This window comes from Scyliorhinus torazame, chromosome 8, assembly GCF_047496885.1.
Source record: "Scyliorhinus torazame isolate Kashiwa2021f chromosome 8, sScyTor2.1, whole genome shotgun sequence".
In the NCBI taxonomy this organism is placed as follows: domain Eukaryota; kingdom Metazoa; phylum Chordata; class Chondrichthyes; order Carcharhiniformes; family Scyliorhinidae; genus Scyliorhinus; species Scyliorhinus torazame.
This window is the reverse complement of record NC_092714.1, coordinates 136,696,933-136,717,981: the sequence shown is the minus strand read 5'-3', so window position 1 is coordinate 136,717,981 and position 21,049 is coordinate 136,696,933. Positions and strand designations below refer to the sequence as shown.

The following is a 21,049-nucleotide window of genomic DNA, read 5'->3' as shown; positions in this document are numbered from 1 at the left end:
TGGTTTGGTTTAAGTGTTGGTTTTATATTGATGTTTGCATATTTCTGTAATCTGTAACTGTTTACAATGCCAAAAATTACCTCAATAAAATAGTTTGTTAAAAAAATAATAATAATCATCTTTATTAGTGTTACAAGTAGACTTACATTAACAATGCAATGAAATTACTATGAAAATCCCCTAGTCGCCATACTACAGCGCCTGTTCGGACATACTGAGGGAGAATTCAGAATGTCCAATTCACCTAACAAGCACCTCCTTTAAGACTTGCGGGAGGAAACCGGAGCACCCGGAGGAAATCCACGGAGGCACGGGGAGAATGTGCAAACTCCACACATTCAGTGATCCAAGCCTGGAATTAAACCCGGGATCTTGACGCTGTGAAGCAACAGTGCTAACCACTGTGCTACCATGCTTCTTGTATACTTACTGTATATTTGCATATAATTACACGTAGTTAATAAAGGTGTGGTATTATAGGTATTACGGTACCCTGATAGGCTAAAGCACCATTGGTGGAAATTGTATGCTTTCTATTGGCTAGCGTGTATAATAGCTCCACCCTGATAGGCGGGGTATAAGAACCCGTGCCGTCCCAGCAGCCCTCATTCTGTACCTGAGCTGCTGGGGGAAACATCTAGCTTATTAAAGCCTTCAGTTGGACTACAACCTCGCTTTAGTGGTCATTGATCGTGCATCAATTTAATAAGCTAGAATTTTAAGAAGGATGGAGCTCCAAATCAAGCCGGAGTGTCTGCAACTTAGCCCCCACGCGGCGAACTCAGCAGCAATCTTTAAGCACTGGCTGGCGTCTTTTAAAGGGTATCTCGAGACAGCCGAAAATGCACCCACGGGCGAGCAGAAACTGCACGTCCTGCACTCAAAGGTGAGCCCTGAGATTTACACCCTCATCAAGGAAGCGGAAGACTACGATGCAGCAATTGAGCTGCTAAAAGGACACTATATTCGCCCGGTACACCAGGTCTACGCCCGGCACCTGCTTGCAACAAGACGGCAAACCTCTGGGGAATCGCTGGAGGAATTCTACCGCGCACTCCTGGTGCTGGGAAGAAGCTACGGCTGCCCGCAAGTTTCGGCAAGCTAACACACGGACATCTTAGTCCGGGACGCTTTTGTGGCAGGTATGCTTTCGTCACAAATCCGCCAACGCCTGTTAGAGAAGGACACCCTGGGTCTCAGGGAGGCACGGGCCCTTGCAGGCTCCCTGGATGTGGCCTCCAGGAACGCCTGCGCCTACATTCCCGACCGCGCGGCAGCCCCCTGGGCAGCGTGGAACCCTGCCGCGGCCGACCTGGCGACTTCCCCCGTTCCCCCACAGACCCGCGCTGCAAGGTGGCCTGGCAACCTTGAGGGGCCCCGCTGCTACTTTTGCGGGCAGGCCAAGCACCCCCGCCAGCGCTGCCCGGCCCGCGCATCCACCTGCAAGGGAAGCGGCAAAAAGCGCCATTTCGTGGGGGTATGTCAGGCCCGAGTGGTGGCCGCGGTCTCCAGCGGTGAATGTGGACCGCAACCAAAAACTTCTCCACGGGCCCCGTGCGGTCGCCTCCACCTCCATATCCCAGGGCCTGTGCGGACCCCGGGCGCCGCCATCTTGTTCCGCGGACGCCCGTTGGAGGGATGGGCGCTGCCATTTTGTGCAGCCCCGACCATGTGCAACCAATGGGAGACGCCACCTTGGATGAACCTCCAGGACCCAAGCTCGGCCGACCACACACTGCCCGAGCAGAACTCTCAACTACTGCAATTGGCCTCGGTGACTCTGGATCAGTCTCGACCTCAAACACTCTCAACCGCTATGACGACCGTTTTCATCAACGGGCACGAGACGTCCTGCCTAATCGACTCTGGGAGCACGGAGAGCTTCATACACCCCTACACGGTAAGACGCTGTTCCCTCCTCATCCACCCTGTTAATCAAAACATCTCACTGGCCTCCGGTTCCCACTCGGTGGAGACAAAGGGGTTTTGTGTAGCAAAACCTCACAGTCCAGGGAAGGGAGTTCAAACATTTCTGTCTCTATGTCCTTCTCCACCTCTGCGCGGCTACACTCCTGGGTTTAGACTTCCAGTGTACCTTCAAAGTCTGACCTTCCAATTCGGCGGCCCTATACCCCCTCTTACTATCTGCGGCCTCGCGATCCTCAAGGTCGACCCGCCTTCCCTGTTTGCGATCCTCACCCTGGATTGCAAACCCGTCGCCACCAGGAGCAGACGCTACAGTGCCCAGGACCGGATCTTTATTAGGTCAGAGGTCCAAAGGCTACTGAGGGAAGGGGTCATTGAAGCCAGTAACAGCCCCTGGAGAGCTCAAGTAGTGGTGGTAAAGACCGGGGAGAAGCATAGGATGGTCATCGACTACAGTCAGACCATCAACAGGTTTACGCAGCTGGATGGGTACCCTCTCCCCCGCATATCCCGGTTCCCATTCGCCATCCCCTGCCCCGACATGACCACCACCACCGTCATCAAGGCCCTCCGTAGCATCTTTGCATTGTTCGGGTTCCCCGCTTACATATTCAGCGATAGGGGGTCCTCCTTTATGAGCGACGAACTGCGTCAATTCCTGCTCAGCAAGGCATCGCCTCGAGCAGGACGACCAATTACAACCCCCGGGGTAACGGACAGGTAGCGAGGGAGAATGGGACGGTCTGGAAGACCGTCCTACTGGCCCTACGGTCCTGGAACCTCCCAGTCTCCCGCTGGCAAGAAGTCCTCCCAGATGCCCTCCACTCCATCTGGTCACTACTCTGTATGGCCACCAATCAGACACCTCACGAACATCTCCTTGTCTTCCCTAGGAAGTCCTCCTCTGGGACCTCGCTCCCGACCTGGCTGACAGCACCCGGACCCATCCTGCTCCGAAAATACGTGCGGGTGCACAAGTCGGACCCGTTGGTCGAGAGGGTCCATCTGCTTCATGCTAATCCCCAGTATGCCTACGTGGCGTACCCCGACGACCGACAAGATACGGTCTCCCTACAGGACCTGGCGCCCGCCAGAACTCTACGCACATTCCAGCCACCAGTCCCCCCTCCCCCCCCCCCCACCGCAGCACCTTACAGGAGGATCGGTTCTTCCGACGCCACCCGCAGGCGCTGCCTTCCCAAGCCAGCCGTTTTCCATACCAGCGGCGTCTAGGGGTGACAAAGCTGCAATGGAGATCAAAGCCACGCTCCTGGAGTCACAGACGCCCGAGCCTCCACCTGAGTCATCACCGAGGCTCCGGCGATCACAGAGGACGACCAGGGCCCCCGATCGACTGATTGCTTCATTTTAACTGTAATCTGTAAATATAAACCATCAAATGTACATAGCTACCAGACTTGTAAATAGTTACTAAACACTGTACGGAGGTATTACAGTACCTCCATAACTAATTATACCATGTTGTTATGTTTTGTAGATTCTGGCCACCACCCCCGCCGGACTCTTTTTTAACAGGGGGTGAATGTGGTATTATAGGTATTACGGTACCTGATGGGCTAAAGCACCATTGGTGGAAACTGTATGTAGAGTGTAGAATAGTTCCGCCCTGATAGGCGGGGTATAAGAACCCGTGCCACCCCAGCAGCCCTCATTCTGTACCTGAGCTGCTGGGGGAAACATCTAGCTTATTAAAGCCTTCAGTTGGACTACAACCTCACTTTAGTGGTCATTGAACGTGCATCAAAAGGCTTGCTGTTAACATACAGAATGTTACAAAGACCTATTTAACAGACGGATTCTGCAACCAACAGCATCCCAACATGGTGGCAGCTCTGTGTCAAAAACATCCTCACAGTAATGCTGAAAGACTAAGAAAAAGAACAACTTTCTGGATTCTGAACTGAAATAAACTCTCAACTGAAGTTACAACACAGAAATTTCACCAGAAAAAGCTGCAGAAAAAAAGAGCCTGGAAGCTAAGGGCAGATTTGTACTGCCTCAGAAGCCAATTTTGTGCGCAAGTCCAGCTTCCATACACAGACTTCATACCCTGCAAGGGTCAGCTAAATCCTTTTCACCTCCAGGCTGCAACCAATCCTGAGAAGCCCTCTTACTAGTTCAGTCCGAAGTGCCGTTGGGGCAAAACTTTTTCCTTAATTCCAAGCCTGAACATGTGGCCTCCGAGTTTAACAGAAATAAACAAATTAATAACTAACTCATGCAACTCTCGGAAACTTTGCAACCATCCTTAAATAGCAAGCCCTGTGTTCATATAAAGGTCTCACTACTCACAACGCTACCGATATCAATTAAATGTTACTTTCTCACGACCCATAAAATTCTGCCCCATGGCGGGAACAGGGAAGCAGGAAGGAGGTGGTCTCGAACAGTGGGAGCCGAGGTCACGGGGGGAAGCCGAGGTCCGCCAGAGTTTGCTGACTTCTGGGAGCAACATGGGGGGTGCAATTACGCTAGTGAGGGATCTAGCGGGGGGGTGGGGGGGGGTGGGGGGGGGGGGTTAACTGGGTTGCTGCTGCTGGGGAGAAGGGGGAGCTGGTATGGGGTGGGGTGGTCGGGGCGGGAGGGCGCCGTTGGGGGGAGATACGGCTACGTGGGAACCGGGTGAGGAGCTGGATTTAAAAAGGAGATGGCTAGTCGACAAGGGGGGGGGGGGTAAAGAGCCCCCCAACCCGGCTGATCACGTGGAATGTGAGAGGGCTGAACGGGCCGATAAAGAGGGCACGGGTACTCGCACACCTAAAGAAACTTAAGGCAGATGTGGTTATGCTGCAGGAGACGCATCTGAAACTGATAGACCAGGTCAGACTACGCAAAGGATGGGTGGGGCAGGTGTTTCATTCGGGGCTAGACGCAAAAAACAGGGGGGTGGCTATACTAGTGGGGAAGCGGGTAATGTTTGAGGCAAAGACCATAGTGGCGGATAGTGGGGGCAGATGCGTGATGGTGAGTGGCAAATTGCAAGGGGAGGCGGTGGTCTTAGTGAACGTATATGCCCCGAACTGGGATGATGCCAACTTTATGAGGCGTATGTTAGGACGTATCCCGGACCTAGAGGTGGGGAAGTTGGTAATGGGTGGAGATTTTAATACGGTGCTGGACCCAGGGCTGGACAGATCGAGGTCCAGGACCGGAAGGAGGCCGGCTGCAGCTAGGGTGCCAAAGGACTTTATGGAGCAGGTGGGAGGAGTAGGCCCCTGGAGATTTAGTAGACCTAGGAGTAAGGAGTTTTCGTTTTTCTCCTATGTCCACAAAGTTTATTCACGGATAGACTTTTTTGTTTTGGGAAGGGCACTGATCCCGAAGGTGACGGGGACGGAGTATACGGCTATAGCTATTTCGGATCACGCTCCACATTGGGTGGACCTGGAGATAGGGGAGGAAAATGAACAGCGTCCACCCTGGAGAATGGACATGGGATTATTGGCAGATGAGAGGGGGTGTTTAAGGGTGAGGGGGTGTATTGAAAGGTACTTGGAACTCAATGATAATGGGGAGGTTCAGGTGGGAGTGGTCTGGGAGGCGCTGAAGGAAGTGGTTAGAGAGGAGCTGATATCTATTAGGGCACATAAAGGAAAGCAGGAGGGTAGGGAAAGGGAGCGGTTGTTGAAAGAACTTCTGAGGGTGGACAGACAATATGCGGAGCCACCGGAGGAGGGACTGTACAGGGAAAGGCAAAGGCTACATGTAGAATTTGACTTGTTGACTACGGGTAATGCAGAGGCACAATGGAGGAAGGCACAGGGTGTACAGTATGAATATGGGGAGAAGGCGAGCAGGTTGCTGGCCCACCAACTGAGGAAAAGGGGAGCAGCGAGGGAGATAGGGGGGGTGAGAGATGAGGAGGGAGAGATGGAGCGGGGAGCGGAGAGAATGAATGGAGTGTTCAAGGCATTTTATGAAAGATTATATGAAGCTCAGCCCCCGGATGGGAAGGAGAGAATGATGTGCTTTCTGGATCAGCTGGAATTTCCTAAGGTGGAGGAGCAGGAGAGGGCGGGACTGGGAGCACAGATTGAGACGGAGGAAGTAGTGAAAGGGATTGGGAGCATGCAGGCGGGGAAGGCCCCGGGACCAGACGGATTCCCAGTTGAATTCTACAGGAAATATATGGACTTGCTGGCCCCGCTACTGATGAGAACCTTTAATGAGGCGAGGGAAAGGGGGCAGCTGCCCCCGACTATGTCAGAGGCAACGATATCGCTCCTCCTAAAGAAGGAAAAAGACCCGCTGCAATGCGGGTCCTATAGGCCTATTTCCCTCCTGAATGTGGACGCTAAGATTCTGGCCAAGGTAATGGCAACGAGGATAGAGGATTGTGTCCCGGGGGTGGTTCATGAGGACCAAACTGGGTTTGTGAAGGGGAGACAGCTGAATACAAATATACGGAGGCTGCTAGGGGTAATGATGATGCCCCCACCAGAGGGGGAAGCGGAGATAGTGGTGGCAATGGATGCCGAGAAAGCATTTGATAGAGTGGAGTGGGATTATTTGTGGGAGGTGCTGAGGAGATTTGGCTTTGGAGATGGGTATATCAGATGGGTACAGTTGCTGTATAGGGCCCCGATGGCGAGCGTGGTCACGAATGGACGGGGGTCTGATTATTTTCGGCTCCATAGAGGGACGAGGCAGGGATGTCCTCTGTCCCCGTTATTGTTTGCACTGGCGATTGAGCCCCTGGCCATAGCATTGAGGGGTTCCAGGAAATGGAGGGGAGTACTCAGGGGAGGAGAAGAACACCGGGTATCTCTGTATGCGGATGATTTGTTGCTATATGTGGCGGACCCGGCGGAGGGGATGCCAGAGATAATGCGGATACTTGGGGAGTTTGGGGATTTTTCAGGGTATAAATTGAACATGGGAAAAAGTGAGTTGTTTGTGGTGCATCCAGGGGAGCAGAGCAGAGAAATAGAGGATTTACCGTTGAGGAAGGTAACAAGGGACTTTCGGTACTTGGGGATCCAGATAGCCAAGAATTGGGGTACATTACATAGGCTTAATTTAACGCGGTTGGTAGAACAGATGGAGGAGGACTTTAAGAGATGGGACATGGTGTCCCTGTCACTGGCAGGTAGGGTGCAGGCGGTTAAAATGGTGGTCCTCCCGAGATTCCTTTTTGTGTTTCAGTGCCTCCCGGTGGTGGTCACGAAGGCTTTTTTCAAAAGAATCGAGAAGAGTATTATGAGTTTTGTGTGGGCCGGGAAGACCCCGAGAGTGAGGAGGGGATTTTTGCAGCGTAGTAGGGACAGGGGGGGGCTGGCACTACCGAGCCTAAGTGAGTACTACTGGGCCGCCAATATTTCAATGGTGTGTAAGTGGATGGGAGAAGAGGAGGGAGCGGCGTGGAAGAGATTGGAGAGTGCGTCCTGCAGGGGGACTAGCCTACAAGCTATGGTGACGGCACCGTTGCCGTTCTCACCGAAGAAATACACCACAAGCCCGGTGGTGGTGGCTACATTGAAGATTTGGGGGCAGTGGAGACGGCATAGGGGAAAGACGGGAGCCTCGGTGCGGTCCCCGATAAGAAATAACCATAGGTTTGTTCCGGGGAGAATGGATGGGGGATTTGGAGCATGGCAAAGAGCAGGGGTAGCACAATTGAGAGATCTGTTCGTAGATGGGACGTTTGCGAGTCTGGGAGCGCTGAGGGAAAAATGTGGGTTGCCCCAAGGGAATGCATTTCGGTATATGCAACTGAGGGCTTTTGCGAGGCAACAGGTGAGGGAATTCCCGCAGCTCCCGACGCAGGAGGTGCAGGATAGAGTGATCTCAGAGACGTGGGTGGGGGATGGTAAGGTGTCGGACATATATAGGGAAATGAGGGACGAGGGGGAGATCATGGTAGATGAGCTGAAAGGGAAATGGGAAGAAGAGCTGGGGGAGGAGATTGAGGAGGGGCTGTGGGCTGATGCCCTACGTAGGGTAAACTCATCGTCCTCGTGTGCCAGGCTAAGCCTGATACAATTTAAGGTGTTACACAGGGCGCATATGACTGGAGCACGGCTCAGTAAATATTTGAGGGTAGAGGACAGGTGTGCGAGATGCTCGAGAAGCCCAGCGAATCACACCCACATGTTCTGGTCATGCCCGGCACTACAGGGGTTTTGGGTGGGGGTGGCAAAGGTGCTTTCGAAGGTGGTGGGGGTCCAGGTCGAACCAAGCTGGGGGTTGGCTATATTTGGGGTTGCAGAAGAGCCGGGAATGCAGGAGGCGAGAGAGGCTGATGTTTTGGTCTTTGCGTCCCTAGTAGCCCGGCGCAGGATATTGTTAATGTGGAAGGAAGCCAAACCCCCGGGTGTGGAGACCTGGATAAACGACATGGCAGGGTTTATAAAGTTAGAACGGATTAAGTTCGTACTAAGGGGTTCGGCTCAAGGGTTCACCAGGCGGTGGCAACCGTTCGTCGACTACCTCACAGAAAGATAGAGGGCATGGAAAAGAGGAAGACAACAGCAGCAACCCAGGGGGGAGGGGGGGGGGGGAGGGGGGGGGGGGGGGGGGGAGGAATCGGACGGACTCTCAGGGATGTTATTGTATATGTATAGGCACTTGTTTTAGGTAATGTATATTGGACTGTTGGATTGTATCTTTGGAGAGTATTTATTTTTGACAAGGCAGTTGCCATTTAGTTTGGTTTTTTGTTTCTGTTCATATATTATTTATTTGTTTGTTTAAAACTGGCCATGTTATGTATATTGCTTTATTGTTGTTTAAAAGAAACACTACGTACTGTTATGTTTGGCCAAAAAATCTTGAATAAAATATATATATTTTTTAAAATTCTGCCCCATATATATTTCCTTTTCCCAAGACATTGCATGGCTAAGAGATGAGGAAATGATGTACATGTTTGCACCATAACTTGACAGGGCGAGTGTTGCAAATTCAGGTTGGACATATTCGTGGAGATATTGTCACGTGAACCTCCTACTTCTAATTGCACCGTCTCACTCTCCTGCCATTGGCCACCCGGCACATTCATCATCATTGCACACACCTTGCCACATCAGTCAGGAAAGTGAACAGACTCTTCATTAACAGAATGACTGAAATATAGAGGCGCAATCTAAAGCACCAGGAACAGCCCCGCTATCTAACTTTGTTGCCATTTCGGGCCCCAGCAGGGAACGCACCCTCACTCTCCCCACCCCCCCCCCTCCCCCTCCCCTTCCCCCCCTCCCCCCCTCTCCTCCCCCCTCCCCCTTCAAAGCCGCACTTAGCGTCATTTTCTGCACTGCAGTACAGAAGGAGATTGGGAATCTATTTTTAAATGGCGCCCCGACCTCTCGACCCCCCCCCCCCCCCGCCAACGCGATCCCTGGAATCCCCTGTGGTGGTATGTATTAGGGGTAATAAGGTACACCATGAATGCCGAGGAGCTATTGGAGGACAGATGCTGGGTCCTGATTGGATCTGCCGCCTATTGGGCTCCACCCAGATAGGTGGGGTATAAGAACCCGGTTTCCTCCCCGCAGCTGCATTCTGTGACTGAGCTGCTGGGGAGCAAGTCTGAACAAGTCTGCTCAATAAAGCCTCGATTGAAGTTCTCTCCATCTCGCCTCGTGTGTGATCGATGGTGCTACTATTTATTGAGCAGACTTAAAAAGGAATATGGAGCTCCGGATTGCCCCGGAGTGCCTACGAATCGGCCCCCAAGCAGCCAACGCAACATCGGAGTTTAAGCACTGGCTGGTGTGCTTTGAGGGATACCTCCGAACGGCCCCCGGCAGACCAACAGAAGACCAGAAGATGCAGGTCCTGCATTCCAGGGTGAGTCCCGAAATCTACTCACTCATCGAGGACGCGGAAGAATTCCCAGCGGCGATCAACTTGCTGAAGGAGATCTACATTAGGCCCGTCAACCAGTTCTACGCACGCTACCAGCTCGCGACGAGACGACAAATCCCCGGGGAATCGCTAGACAAATTCTTCAATGCTCTAACGATCCTGGGACGAAACTGCAACTGCCCAGCGGTTACGGCGAGCGAACATACGGACCTCCTGATCAGAGACACTTACGTAGCAGGTTTGGCATCGTCGCAGATTCACCAGAGACCTTTAGAGAAAGACTCTCTCGGACTCACAGAGGTACGGGCCCTTGCAGCCTCCCTCGACGTGGCCTCCCAAAACGCCCGCGCCTATGCCCCCGACCGCGCTGCAGCCCCTTGGGCTCCGTGGACCCCTGCCGCGACTGACCCCCCGGCACCCCCCACCCCTCCGCAAGCGTGCGCAGCCAGAATCCCAGACCACCCGGGGGGGGACCACGCTGCTATTTTTGCGGGCAGCCAAAACACCCCCGCCAGCGTTGCCCGGCCCGCTCGGCCACCTGCAAAAGCTGCGGTAAAAAGGGGCACTACGCAGCGGTGTGCCAGTCCCGTGGGGTTGCCGCTATCTCCGGGGAAGAAACGGGATCACGGACTCAACCCCCCCAGCGACCCACGGGCGGCCAACGGGCGCCGCCAGTTTGGGCCCCGGACACCACGAGGGGGGACGGGTGCCGCCATCTTACTACCCACGGGCCGCGTGCGATCTATGGGAGCGGCCATTTTGTCCACCCCCGGCCACGTGCGACCCATGGGAGCGGCCATTTTGTCCACCCCCCACCGCGTGCGATCCATGGACGCCGCCATCTTGGCTGACAGGCAAGGACCCCAGCGTGGACGGCTCCACACTGCCTGAAGACAACGATCTGATGCACCAACGACGTTTGGCATCGGTGACCCTCAACCAGTCGCGGCCCCGGACACTCCAGACGACAACGACAAAGGTGCTGGTGAACGGGTACGAGACGCCATGTTTGATCGACTCGGGGATCACGGAGAGTTTTATTCACCCGGACACGGTAAGACGCTGTTCCCTTGTAATTCGGCCAAGCACCCAAAATGTTTTCCTGGCGGCGGGGTCCCACTCCGTTGCAATCAAAGGGTTCTGCATCGCAAACCTAACGGTGCAGGGGAGAGAGTTCAAAAATTACCGGCTGTACGTCCTTCCCCACCTCTGCGCTCCCACCCTCCTGGGGTTGGACTTCCAATGCAACCTCCAGAGCTTAACATTCAAATTTGGCGGCCCTAAACTCCCACTGACTATCTGCGGCCTCGCGAACCGCCCTCCTTGTTTGCGAACCTCACCCCGGATTGTAAACCCGTCGCCACTAGGAGCAGACGGTACAGCGCCCAGGACCGGACGTCTATCAGGTCCGAAGTCCAGCGGTTGCTGAAGGAAGGCATAATCCAGGCCAGCAACAGTCCCTGGAGAGCCCAGGTGGTAGTAGTGAAGACAGGGGAGAAGCAAAGGATGGTCGTAGACTACAGTCAGACCATCAACAGGTACACGCAGCTAGATGCGTACCCTCTTCCCCGCATATCCGACATGGTCAATCGGATTGCACAGTACAAGGTCTTCTCCACCGTGGACCATAAGTCCGCCTACCACCAGCTCCCCATTCGCCCCGGTGACCGCAAGTACACAGCCTTCGAAGCAGACGGGCGGCTATACCACTTCTTAAGGGTTCCATTCGGCGTTACGAACGGAGTCTCGGTCTTCCAACGGGAGATTGACCGAATGCTCGACCAGCATGGTTTACGGGCCACATTCCCGTACCTCGACAACGTCACCATCTGCGGCCACGACCAGCAGGACCACGACGCCAACCTCCGCAAATTCCTCCAGACCGCTAACGCCCTCAACCTCACCTACAACGAGGAAAAATGCGTAGTTAGCACCGACCGTCTAGCCATCCTTGGCTACATAGTGCGTAATGGAGTGATAGGCCCCAACCCCGAACGCATGCGCCTCCTCATGGAGTTCCCCCTCCCCCACTGTGCCAAAGCCCTGAAACGCTGCCTGGGCTTCTTTTCTTATTACGCCCAGTGGGTTCCTCAATATGCAGACAAGGCCCACCCACTAATCCAGTACACTACTTTTCCCCTGTCGACAGAGGCCCGCCAGGCCTTCAGCCGCATCAAAGCGGATATCGCAAAGGCCACGATGCGCTCCATCGACGAGTCCCTCCCCTTCCAAGTCGAGAGCGACGCGTCCGACGTAGCTCTGGCGGCCACGCTCAACCAAGCGGGCAGACCCGTGGCTTTTTTCTCCCGGACCCTCCACGCTTCAGAAATTCGCCACTCCTCAGTAGAAAAGGAAGCCCAAGCCATAGTGGAAGCTGTGCGACATTGGAGGCATTACCTGGCCGGTAGGAGATTCACTCTCCTCACTGACCAACGGTTGGTAGCCTTCATGTTCGATAATGCACAGCGGGGCAAGATAAAAAAACGACAAGATCCTGCAGTGGAGGATCGAACTCTCCACCTACAATTGAGATCTTGTATCGTCCCGGAAAGCTGAATGAGCCGTCCGATGCCCTATCTCGCGGCACTTGTGCCAACGCACAAAGTGGACCGTCTCCAAGCCCTCCACGAGGACCTCTGCCACCCGGGGGTCACTCGTTTCTACCACTTCATAAAGGCCCGCAACCTCCCATACTCCGTCGAGGAGGTCCAAACAGTCACCAGGAACTGCCAAATCTGCGCAGAATGCAAATCGCATTTTTTCAGGCCAGATAGAGCGCACCTGATAAAGGCTTCCCGTCCCTTTGAACACCTCAGTTTGGACTTCAAAGGCCCCCTCCCCTCCACCGATCGCAACACGTACTTTCTTAACGTCGTTGACGAATACTCCAGCTTCCCCTTCGCCATCCCCTGCCCCGACGTGACCGCGGCCACGGTCATTAAAGCCCTCGGCACCATCTTTACCCTGTTCGGTTTCCCCGCCTACATCCATAGCGATAGGGGGTCCTCCTTCATGAGTGACGAGCTGCGTCAATTCCTGCTCAGAAAGGGCATAGCCTCGAGCAGGACGACCAGCTACAATCCCCGGGGGAACGGGCAGGTAGAGAGGGAGAATGGAACGGTCTGGAAGACCGTCCTACTGGCCCTACGGTCTAGGAGTCTCCCAACTTCCCGCTGGCAGGGAGTCCTCCCGGATGCCTTTCATTCTATCCGGTCACTGCTGTGCACCACCACGAACCAAACGCTGCACGAGCGCCTCCTTGTCTTCCCTAGGAAGTCCGCTTCTGGAACGTCACTTCCGACCTGGCTGGCAGCCCCGGTACCCATTCTGCTCCGGAAACATGTGCGGCCGCACAAATCAGACCCACTGGTGGAGAAGGTACATCTACTCCACGCAAACCCGCAGTACGCCTACGTGGCGTTCCCAGACGGCCGACAGGACACGGTCTCTCTGCGGGACCTGGCGCCCGCCGGAGCTTCCCACACCCCCCCAACACCAATCACCTCCCCCTCACTTCCGCCGGTGCACCCCACAGCCACCCCCTTCCCGGAGGGATCAGTTCTCCTCCCAGGCCCGTCCAGGAGTAAGGAAGCAGAAGGGGACAGCGCGATGCTCCCATAGTCGACCGGACCCGAGCCAGCACCACCACCACCACCCGGGCTGAGACGATCGGAAAGGGCGACCAGAGAACCATCTCGACTCATCGAATCGACTTAAGATGTATATAATTCAATGGCCCAGTAAAGCGGCATGGTTGTAAATAGTTAACGCTGCGAATCGGGTAAAATGTGAATAATTCAGTGGCCCAGTAAAAGCGGCATGATTGTATATAGTTCAATGGTTAAGGCACCGACCCTGTAAACCCCTACCACCATACCACCCACCACCCCGCCGGGTTCTTTTTTAACAAGGGGAGAATGTGGTGGCATGTATTAGGGGTAATACGGTACACCATGAATGCCGAGGAGCTATTGGAGGACAGATGCTGGGTCCCGATTGGATCTGCCGCCTACTGGGCTCCACCCAGATAGGCGGGGTATAAGAACCCGTTTTCACTCCCCGCAGCTGCATTCTGTGACTGAGCTGCTGGGGAACAAGTCTGAACAAGTCTGCTCAATAAAGCCTCGATTGAAGTTCTCTCCGTCTCGCCTCATGTGTGATCGATGGTGCTACATCCCCAATGTCCCAACCACCTATAATGGGGTCATCAAGCACCCGTTACCCACCTCATTGGGCAGGGCACCCCCGGGCCTGACCCCAGCATGGGCAAAATGCCAGCCTGGCACCCTGGCAATGCCAGACTGGCATCGGATAGCACTGGCAGTGCCCAGGTGGCACCAGCAGTGCCAAAGTGCCACCCTGCCCGGAGCACGACGATCTTGGGGCCTCCAATCGCCCAGGAGACTCCCGATTGTGGGCACCAGTGCCAAACGGCACTTGGCTGAGGTCTCCTCAACGAGGCTGATAAATACTGGATGGCCATTCCATTCGGCGCGAGATGCAAGTCTGGGTTTCGGCCATTGTGGAACTCACGAGGTGTAAGGACCGTCGGCAATCTACCGGCCGCGTCTCGTTCCAATTCGAGCGGGACATGACCAACAGAATGCGCCCCTTATTAATATTTGTTGTTAATGGTTTTAGTATCCTTGGGACTGGGTTAAAATACATTGATGTGAATGTTTATGTTAGGTTATAGTAAAGAGGATAGAATATTGCAACTGCTGTAATGGGGTTAAGACCTCACACAATATATTTTTATTATATATATCCTCATGATTAATTTCTAAAATCGACTTCAGGAAGCAAAGTACTGAACACACCCCTGTCAGCATCAACGGGGCCGAGGTGGAGATGGTTAGCAGTTTCAAATTCCTAAGGGTGAACATCTCCAAAAATCTGCCCTGGCCCACCCACGTCGACACTACCACCAAGAAAGCACAGCAGCGCCTATACTTCTTCAGGAAACAAAGGAAATTCGGCATGTCCACATTAACTCTTACCAACTTTTACAGATGCACCATAGAAAGCATCCTATCTAGCTGCATCACAGCCTGGCATGGCAACTGCTCGGCCCAGGACCGCAAGAACCTTCAGAGAGTCGTGAACACAGCCCAGTCCATCACACAAACCTGCCTCCCATCCATTGACTACATCTACATCTCCTGCTGCCTGGGGAAAGCGGGCAGCATAATCAAAGACCCCTCCCACCCGGCTTACTCACTCTTCCAACTTCTTCCAGAAGATACATAAGTCTGAGAAAAGCACGAACAGACTCAAAAACAGCTTCTTTCCCGCTGTTACCAGACTCCTGAATGACTCTTTTATGGACTGACCTCATTAACACTACACCCCTGTATGCTTCATCCGATGCCGGTGCTTATGTAGTTATATTGTATACCTTCTGTTTCCCTATTATGTATTTTCTTTTATTCCCTTTTCTTCCTATGTACTTAATGATCTGTTGAGCTGCTCGCAGAAAAATACTTTTCACTGTACCTCGGTACACGTGACAATAAACAAATCCAATCCAATTTTAAAAATTGGACAACAACCTTTTAAAATGGCTGAAGATATGCATAGCAATGTTGAAGACGTTTGCACCTTGTTATCCCTGAAGAGACCCTAACAACCTTCTGTGGCCGGCAGAGACCAAATTTAAAAGGAACTATACAGAGATCATGTATATTTCATAAACCAAGCCTGGTCAACTGGTGTCAATTCATCTGCAAGGACAAAGGACCCAGACAAGTGAATACACACCATTTGCCAAAGCCAATGTGGAGAAATGGGAGTGATGTGATAGACATCCCTATTAGCTGGTGGAACAACTAGGTAATATTGCCTTGTGGAGATGCAAAGCTCAGTCTACCATTCTTCCATCTACCTAGCAGCAGAACAGAAAAGGAGCTTTGTCCAGGTTTCAATGCCTGCCCCACCTGCCCCGTTTCGATTGCAACTTTTGTACCACTGCGTACAAGGCTAATTCATCTCTGCGTGCCTATCTCATTGTGGAAGTCAACTTTACTGGAAAACTAATTATCCAGCATCAGTTCAGCCTTCCAACCTCTGTGAACAAATACACCATTGGACTTTGATTCTGAACTCTGGACAGATGTGAAACAATAATTATTTTCTCTGTGGTCTTTGCCCTATAAATCTTCCTTTCTCTCACCTTCTTTACTGTATGAGTACACAGTTGGCTATGTAGCAACTCCTTATCCCACCTTTTTAGTGTGTGAAAAGAAACATACCGTCTAAATTACCATCTCTTAAGTTTGCTGTAGAGTTATTAATAATAATTGGATCACACCTAAACTGAGAGGTTGGGAAATACGCCACCACTTAAAATAGGGGGAAGCATATCAAAATCAAGACACCTTTAATAGTTATTGTCACAAGTATGCTTACATTAACACTGCAATGAAGTTACTGTGAAAAGCCCATAGTCGCCACATTCTGGCACCCGTTCGGGTACATGGAGGGATAATTCATAATGTCCAAATTACCTAACAGTACGTCTTTTGGGACTTCTGGGAGGAAACCGGAACACCCGGAGGAAACCCATGCAGACACAGGGAGAACGTGCAGATCGCACAGACAGGGACCCAACCTGGGAATTGAACCTGGGACCTTGGCGCTGTGAATCAAAGTGCCAACTACTGTGCTACCACTTTTGTTCACAGACTGGTGGTGAAAGGAGAAACCAAGGTTGATTAAAATAACCCCATCCTGTCCATAACATTATTCTGCATTTACAAGGATGTGTAATTTTTTCACAATGGAATGTACCTCCAGGTATCCAGGGAATAAGTGGAGGACATTTGTCTTCAGTCTACATGACTCGAGCTGTAGAGCTGGGGTGACACCAGATGATCATCACCTTAAGTCAACGAGAGTGTTAATTTGGACGATTGGATGAAGAACAGTTAGGAGTACGGATAAAAGTTGGAAAATCAAATTCTTCATTGGTGCAGTTTTATTATGCCTTCTGTGGTGTGATTCGCCTGTGTTGGCAGCATTCAAGGAATTCTAGGACGTTGAGGGATAAGAGCCACCCATGTCACCTTCACTGTTTTTTGTTAAGTATATGTCAAATCTTATTCAATAAATTCTACTTGATTCATAAATACTAGTTATTTGTTCCTTATTAAGTCAGGCACAACTGAGGACCCCATTGTCAGAAGTTAAGAATTCAGAACTTAGATATTTGAAGTAAAATGGTTTAATGCCTCAGTAGAGTTTAGAAAAATGTTAAAAGACCTAATTGAAATGTATAAAATTCTGACAAGACTGGGCAGACTGAATGCAGGAATGTTTCCCTTGGCTGCGGGGTCTAGAACAAGGGGTCATGGTCTCAGGATACGGGGTAAGCCATTTAAGACTGAGATAAGGAGAAATGTCTTCACTCAGAGGGTGGTGAATCTGTGGACTTCTCCATCACCTAAGACTGGGGAGACCAAGTCACTGAATGTATTTAAGAAATAAATAAGTCGATTTCCAGATCCTAAAGGTGTCAAAGGGTATGGGGAGGGGGCGAGTATGGCTTTGAGACAGAGGATATGTCATGATCACATTGAATGGTGGAGCTAGCTGAATTGCCTACTCCTGCTCCTATATTTCTACAGTCCCAAAAGCTTTCACCCCTGTATATATGTATTTGTCTAACAATGATAAAACTACTGCCAACAATAGTAGCTATTTACTGAAACTGCCGTTTTTCTCAGCATCCTTGTACGTGAGCTGAAGATACCACTTTGAGGATATTTGAACTCAAATATCATCAGACTACTAGTCTGAATTACTGATCCAGTAATTTTACCAATATGCTAATATGCCTACAGTGACATTTTCTGATGTGGAAAGTATTTATTTTTGATCCAGTGGCATCGGGTTTGAGCCGTGTCAGTCTTTGTGGGAAGGTGCTGCCAATAAAGATACATCCGATTGAACAGGAAACAAAATGAAATGAAAAGTGGAACAAGCAAAAAAGGGTGATGTGGTGTCAATAAAGACAGTAAGAAGTCTTACAACACCAGGTTAAAGTCCAACAGGTTTGTTTCGATGTCAACAAAGAGTGAAGTGAACCCCACGACCAAAACTTACTTTCAATTGGAAATGTTGAAAATTGAGACACGATTTTTGCTAACTTTAACCGGCACCTGCTAGTTTTGGCGACTGGTCCGTGTTTACGTGACTATATTTTTACGAAGGCTGTAATTGAATTCGATACGAGTTAGCCCAACTCTCCAGAATTCGTAAACTGAAATTATTTATCTTCCTTTTGCTGGTTATGTGTTGAGTACCCAGAGTGATGAGCAGAACCGAGTTCTTGCTGTTTTACTTTTATTGTCAACATTTTTGTAATTTTTTTAGCATTGAGTTATTTCGCCAGTCTTTTTTTGATATTTAATTTCAGGCCCCAGCTCCAAATCGGATCCAACATTCTGCACAAGAGGAGAGTTGCTGGAGCGATGAGTATACTGGAGGAGGAGCCGGGCAAGCGGCGCAGTGCCAGCCGAACCGAGCCATGCAAGGCTGAGCAGTGACGGCCGAGGGAGCCTGCCCAGGCTGTGCGGCTGCACGAGGGCGGCCGAGGGATTCGGGCCAGGCTGTGCGGCTGCGCAGTGATGGCCGAGGATCCTGGCCAGGCTGTGCGGCTGAGCAGTGATGGTCGATCCGGGCCAGGCTGTGCGGCTGCGCAGTGATGGCCGAGGGATCCGCGCCAGGCTGTGCGACTGCGCAGTGATGGTCGAGGGATCCGGGCCAGGATGCGCATTACGGCCGAGGAGCGGGGCAGGGTATGCGACTGCGCAATGACGGCCGAGGAGCCGGGCCAGGCTATGCGACTGCGCAATGACGGCCGAGGAGCCGGGCCAGGCTATGCGACTGCGCAATGACGGCCGAGGAGCCGGGCCAGGCTATGCGACTGCGCAATGACGGCCGAGGAGCCGGGCCAGATTGTGCGTCTGCGCAGTGACGGCCGAGGAGCCGGGCCAGGTTGTGCGACTGCGCAATGACGGCCGAGGAGCCGGGCCAGGCTATGCTACTGCGCAATGACGGCCGAGGAGCCGGGCCAGGCTATGCGACTGCGCAATGACGGCCGAGGAGCCGGGCCAGATTGTGCGTCTGCGCAGTGACGGCCGAGGAGCCGGGCCAGGTTGTGCGACTGCGCAATGACGGCCGAGGAGCCGGGCCAGGCTATGCTACTGCGCAATGACGGCCGAGGAGCCGGGCCAGGCTATGCGACTGCGCAATGACGGCCGAGGAGCCGGGCCAGATTGTGCGACTGCGCAGTGACGGCCGAGGGAGCCAGAGTGATGAGGGGCACAGTGAGACGGTACGTTAAAGGCATCTCTGTAAACAACGGCCAGAAAGGCTGATATTCCATTTTCTGTATTAGCTTCCTTCCCGGCTCACATTCCCCGGAAACAACGGCCAAAACTACGTCAAATGGCAGAGTAATATCCGACCTAGACGTCCGCTCGTACCGAGTGACAACATGGTTTGCGCGTTCTGCGAGAAAGCTTCTGAGGAAAGATCATTGACTTGAAACATTTGTCAGGGGTTTGCGGGCTTTTTGTCCGTGAACTCTCTGCGTTCGTCATCGTTATTACTCCTCTGATTCGGACTATGCTTCAGGATTTAGTGCAAGCGCAGATTAATGTGCAAGGCCTTAATTGGCGGTGTGTAATCTCGGCTACACCATGGACCCCCCCCTCAAAAAAAAAATGGATTATAGGGAAAAGCTGCCCTTTTCCAATCACCATTGGAAAGCCCATTAAAAATTAAGTCTCACTGGGAAAGATGTAACTTGTTTGTAATGGCCATAGAACGATACAGTGCAGTACAGGCCCTTCGGCCCACGATGTTGCCATCTGGGCATCGTTATATGTCTCCGTTATGATTAATTATTAGAATTTTTAAGCTCGACTTCTGGAAATTTTAAAAGTGTCATTCACGATATTGCAGCTTTCCCTTTAATACCACGTCTATGTCCCAAACTTTATTTTGCTGTATGTTGCCCATGGAAAAGGAAATAGCAGACCGACTGAATAATTATTTATACTGACAGAAGAAAAGGTTAGCCTGCGAGAAATCCCAAGGAAGCTGATACTGAATCAGGGACAGGGAGTCACCAAATTTTAAAAAACAAAATGACAGTACTGGAGAAATTCATGGTACTAAAGAGTGATAACTACTCAGCACCAAAGTGTTTCCTTCCCAGGGTTTTTAATAAAAGGAACCAAAAAAGAGAAAATGTTGGAAAAACTCCGCAGATCTGGCAGCATCTATGGAGAGAGAAAATAACGTTTGAAGTCAGTATCACTCCAAACTAACAAAAGCTAGAAAGTGATGGATTACAATGTATAAGAAAAGTGTAGCAGCTGGAGCTCTTTATAAAAAGACATTGCAGATGACCTAACTATATTAGAACAAAGAACAATACAGCACAGAAACAGGCCCTATGGCCCTCCAAGCCTGTACGGCCATGATACCAACCTTTGCCAAAACACTCAGCACTTCCTTGTGCCGTGTCCTTCTATACCCATCCTTTTCAGGTGTTTGTCAAGATGCCTTTTGAATGCCGTTAATGTATCTGATTCCACAACCTCCCCTGGCAACTCGCTCCAGGCACTCACCACCCTCTGCGTAGAAAAACCTGCTCGCACACCTATGCCCCCTGGTGACAGACCCCTCCACCCTGGGAAAGAGTGCTTGCCCATCCACTTGATCCATGGCCCTCATAATTTGTGGATCTCAATCAGGTCACCCTTCAACCTCAGTCTTTCTAATAATAACAGTCCGAGTCTATTCAGCCTCTCCACATAGCTTTTTTTAAAAATAAATATATTTTATTCAAAATTTTTTGGCCAAACAAAACAATACAAAGGTTTTCCTTTTTACAACAGTAAAACAGTATATATAAAACAGTGGCTGTTTTTAACAAATAAATAAATAATATATAAACTAAATGGCAACTGCCCTATCAAAAATAATAACTCTCCAAAAATAAAATCAAACAGTCCAATATACATAGCCTAATACAAATGTTTATACAAAAACACCACTGAGGACCTGCCCGGGCCCTCCCCCCTCACCCCTGGGTTGCTGCTGTTACCTTCCCATTTCCTTTATCGTTCTGCGAGGTAGTCAATGAACGGTTGCCACCGCCTGGTGAACCCTTGAGCCGAACCCCTTAGTGCAAACTTTATCTGTTCTAGTTTTATAAACCCTGCCATGCCATTTATCCAGGTCTCCACGCCCGGGGGTTTGGCTTCCTTCCACATAAGCAATA

The 21,049-nt window shown here is 51.5% G+C and overlaps 1 protein-coding gene across 2 annotated transcripts in view; it reads left to right on the top strand.

The window, feature by feature from the left end:
• Positions 1-19,022: 19,022 nt before the first annotated feature.
• LOC140428135 (histone-lysine N-methyltransferase SETDB2-like) overlaps positions 19,023-21,049 on the top strand; it is a 206,083-nt gene continuing 204,056 nt past the window's right edge. For both annotated transcript variants that reach the window (XM_072514236.1, XM_072514235.1), the window contains exon 1: positions 19,023-19,090. In XM_072514236.1, coding sequence (XP_072370337.1) covers positions 19,071-19,090 — 20 coding nt within the window. In that variant the 5' untranslated portion in view covers positions 19,023-19,070. The remainder of the gene's footprint in view (positions 19,091-21,049) is intronic.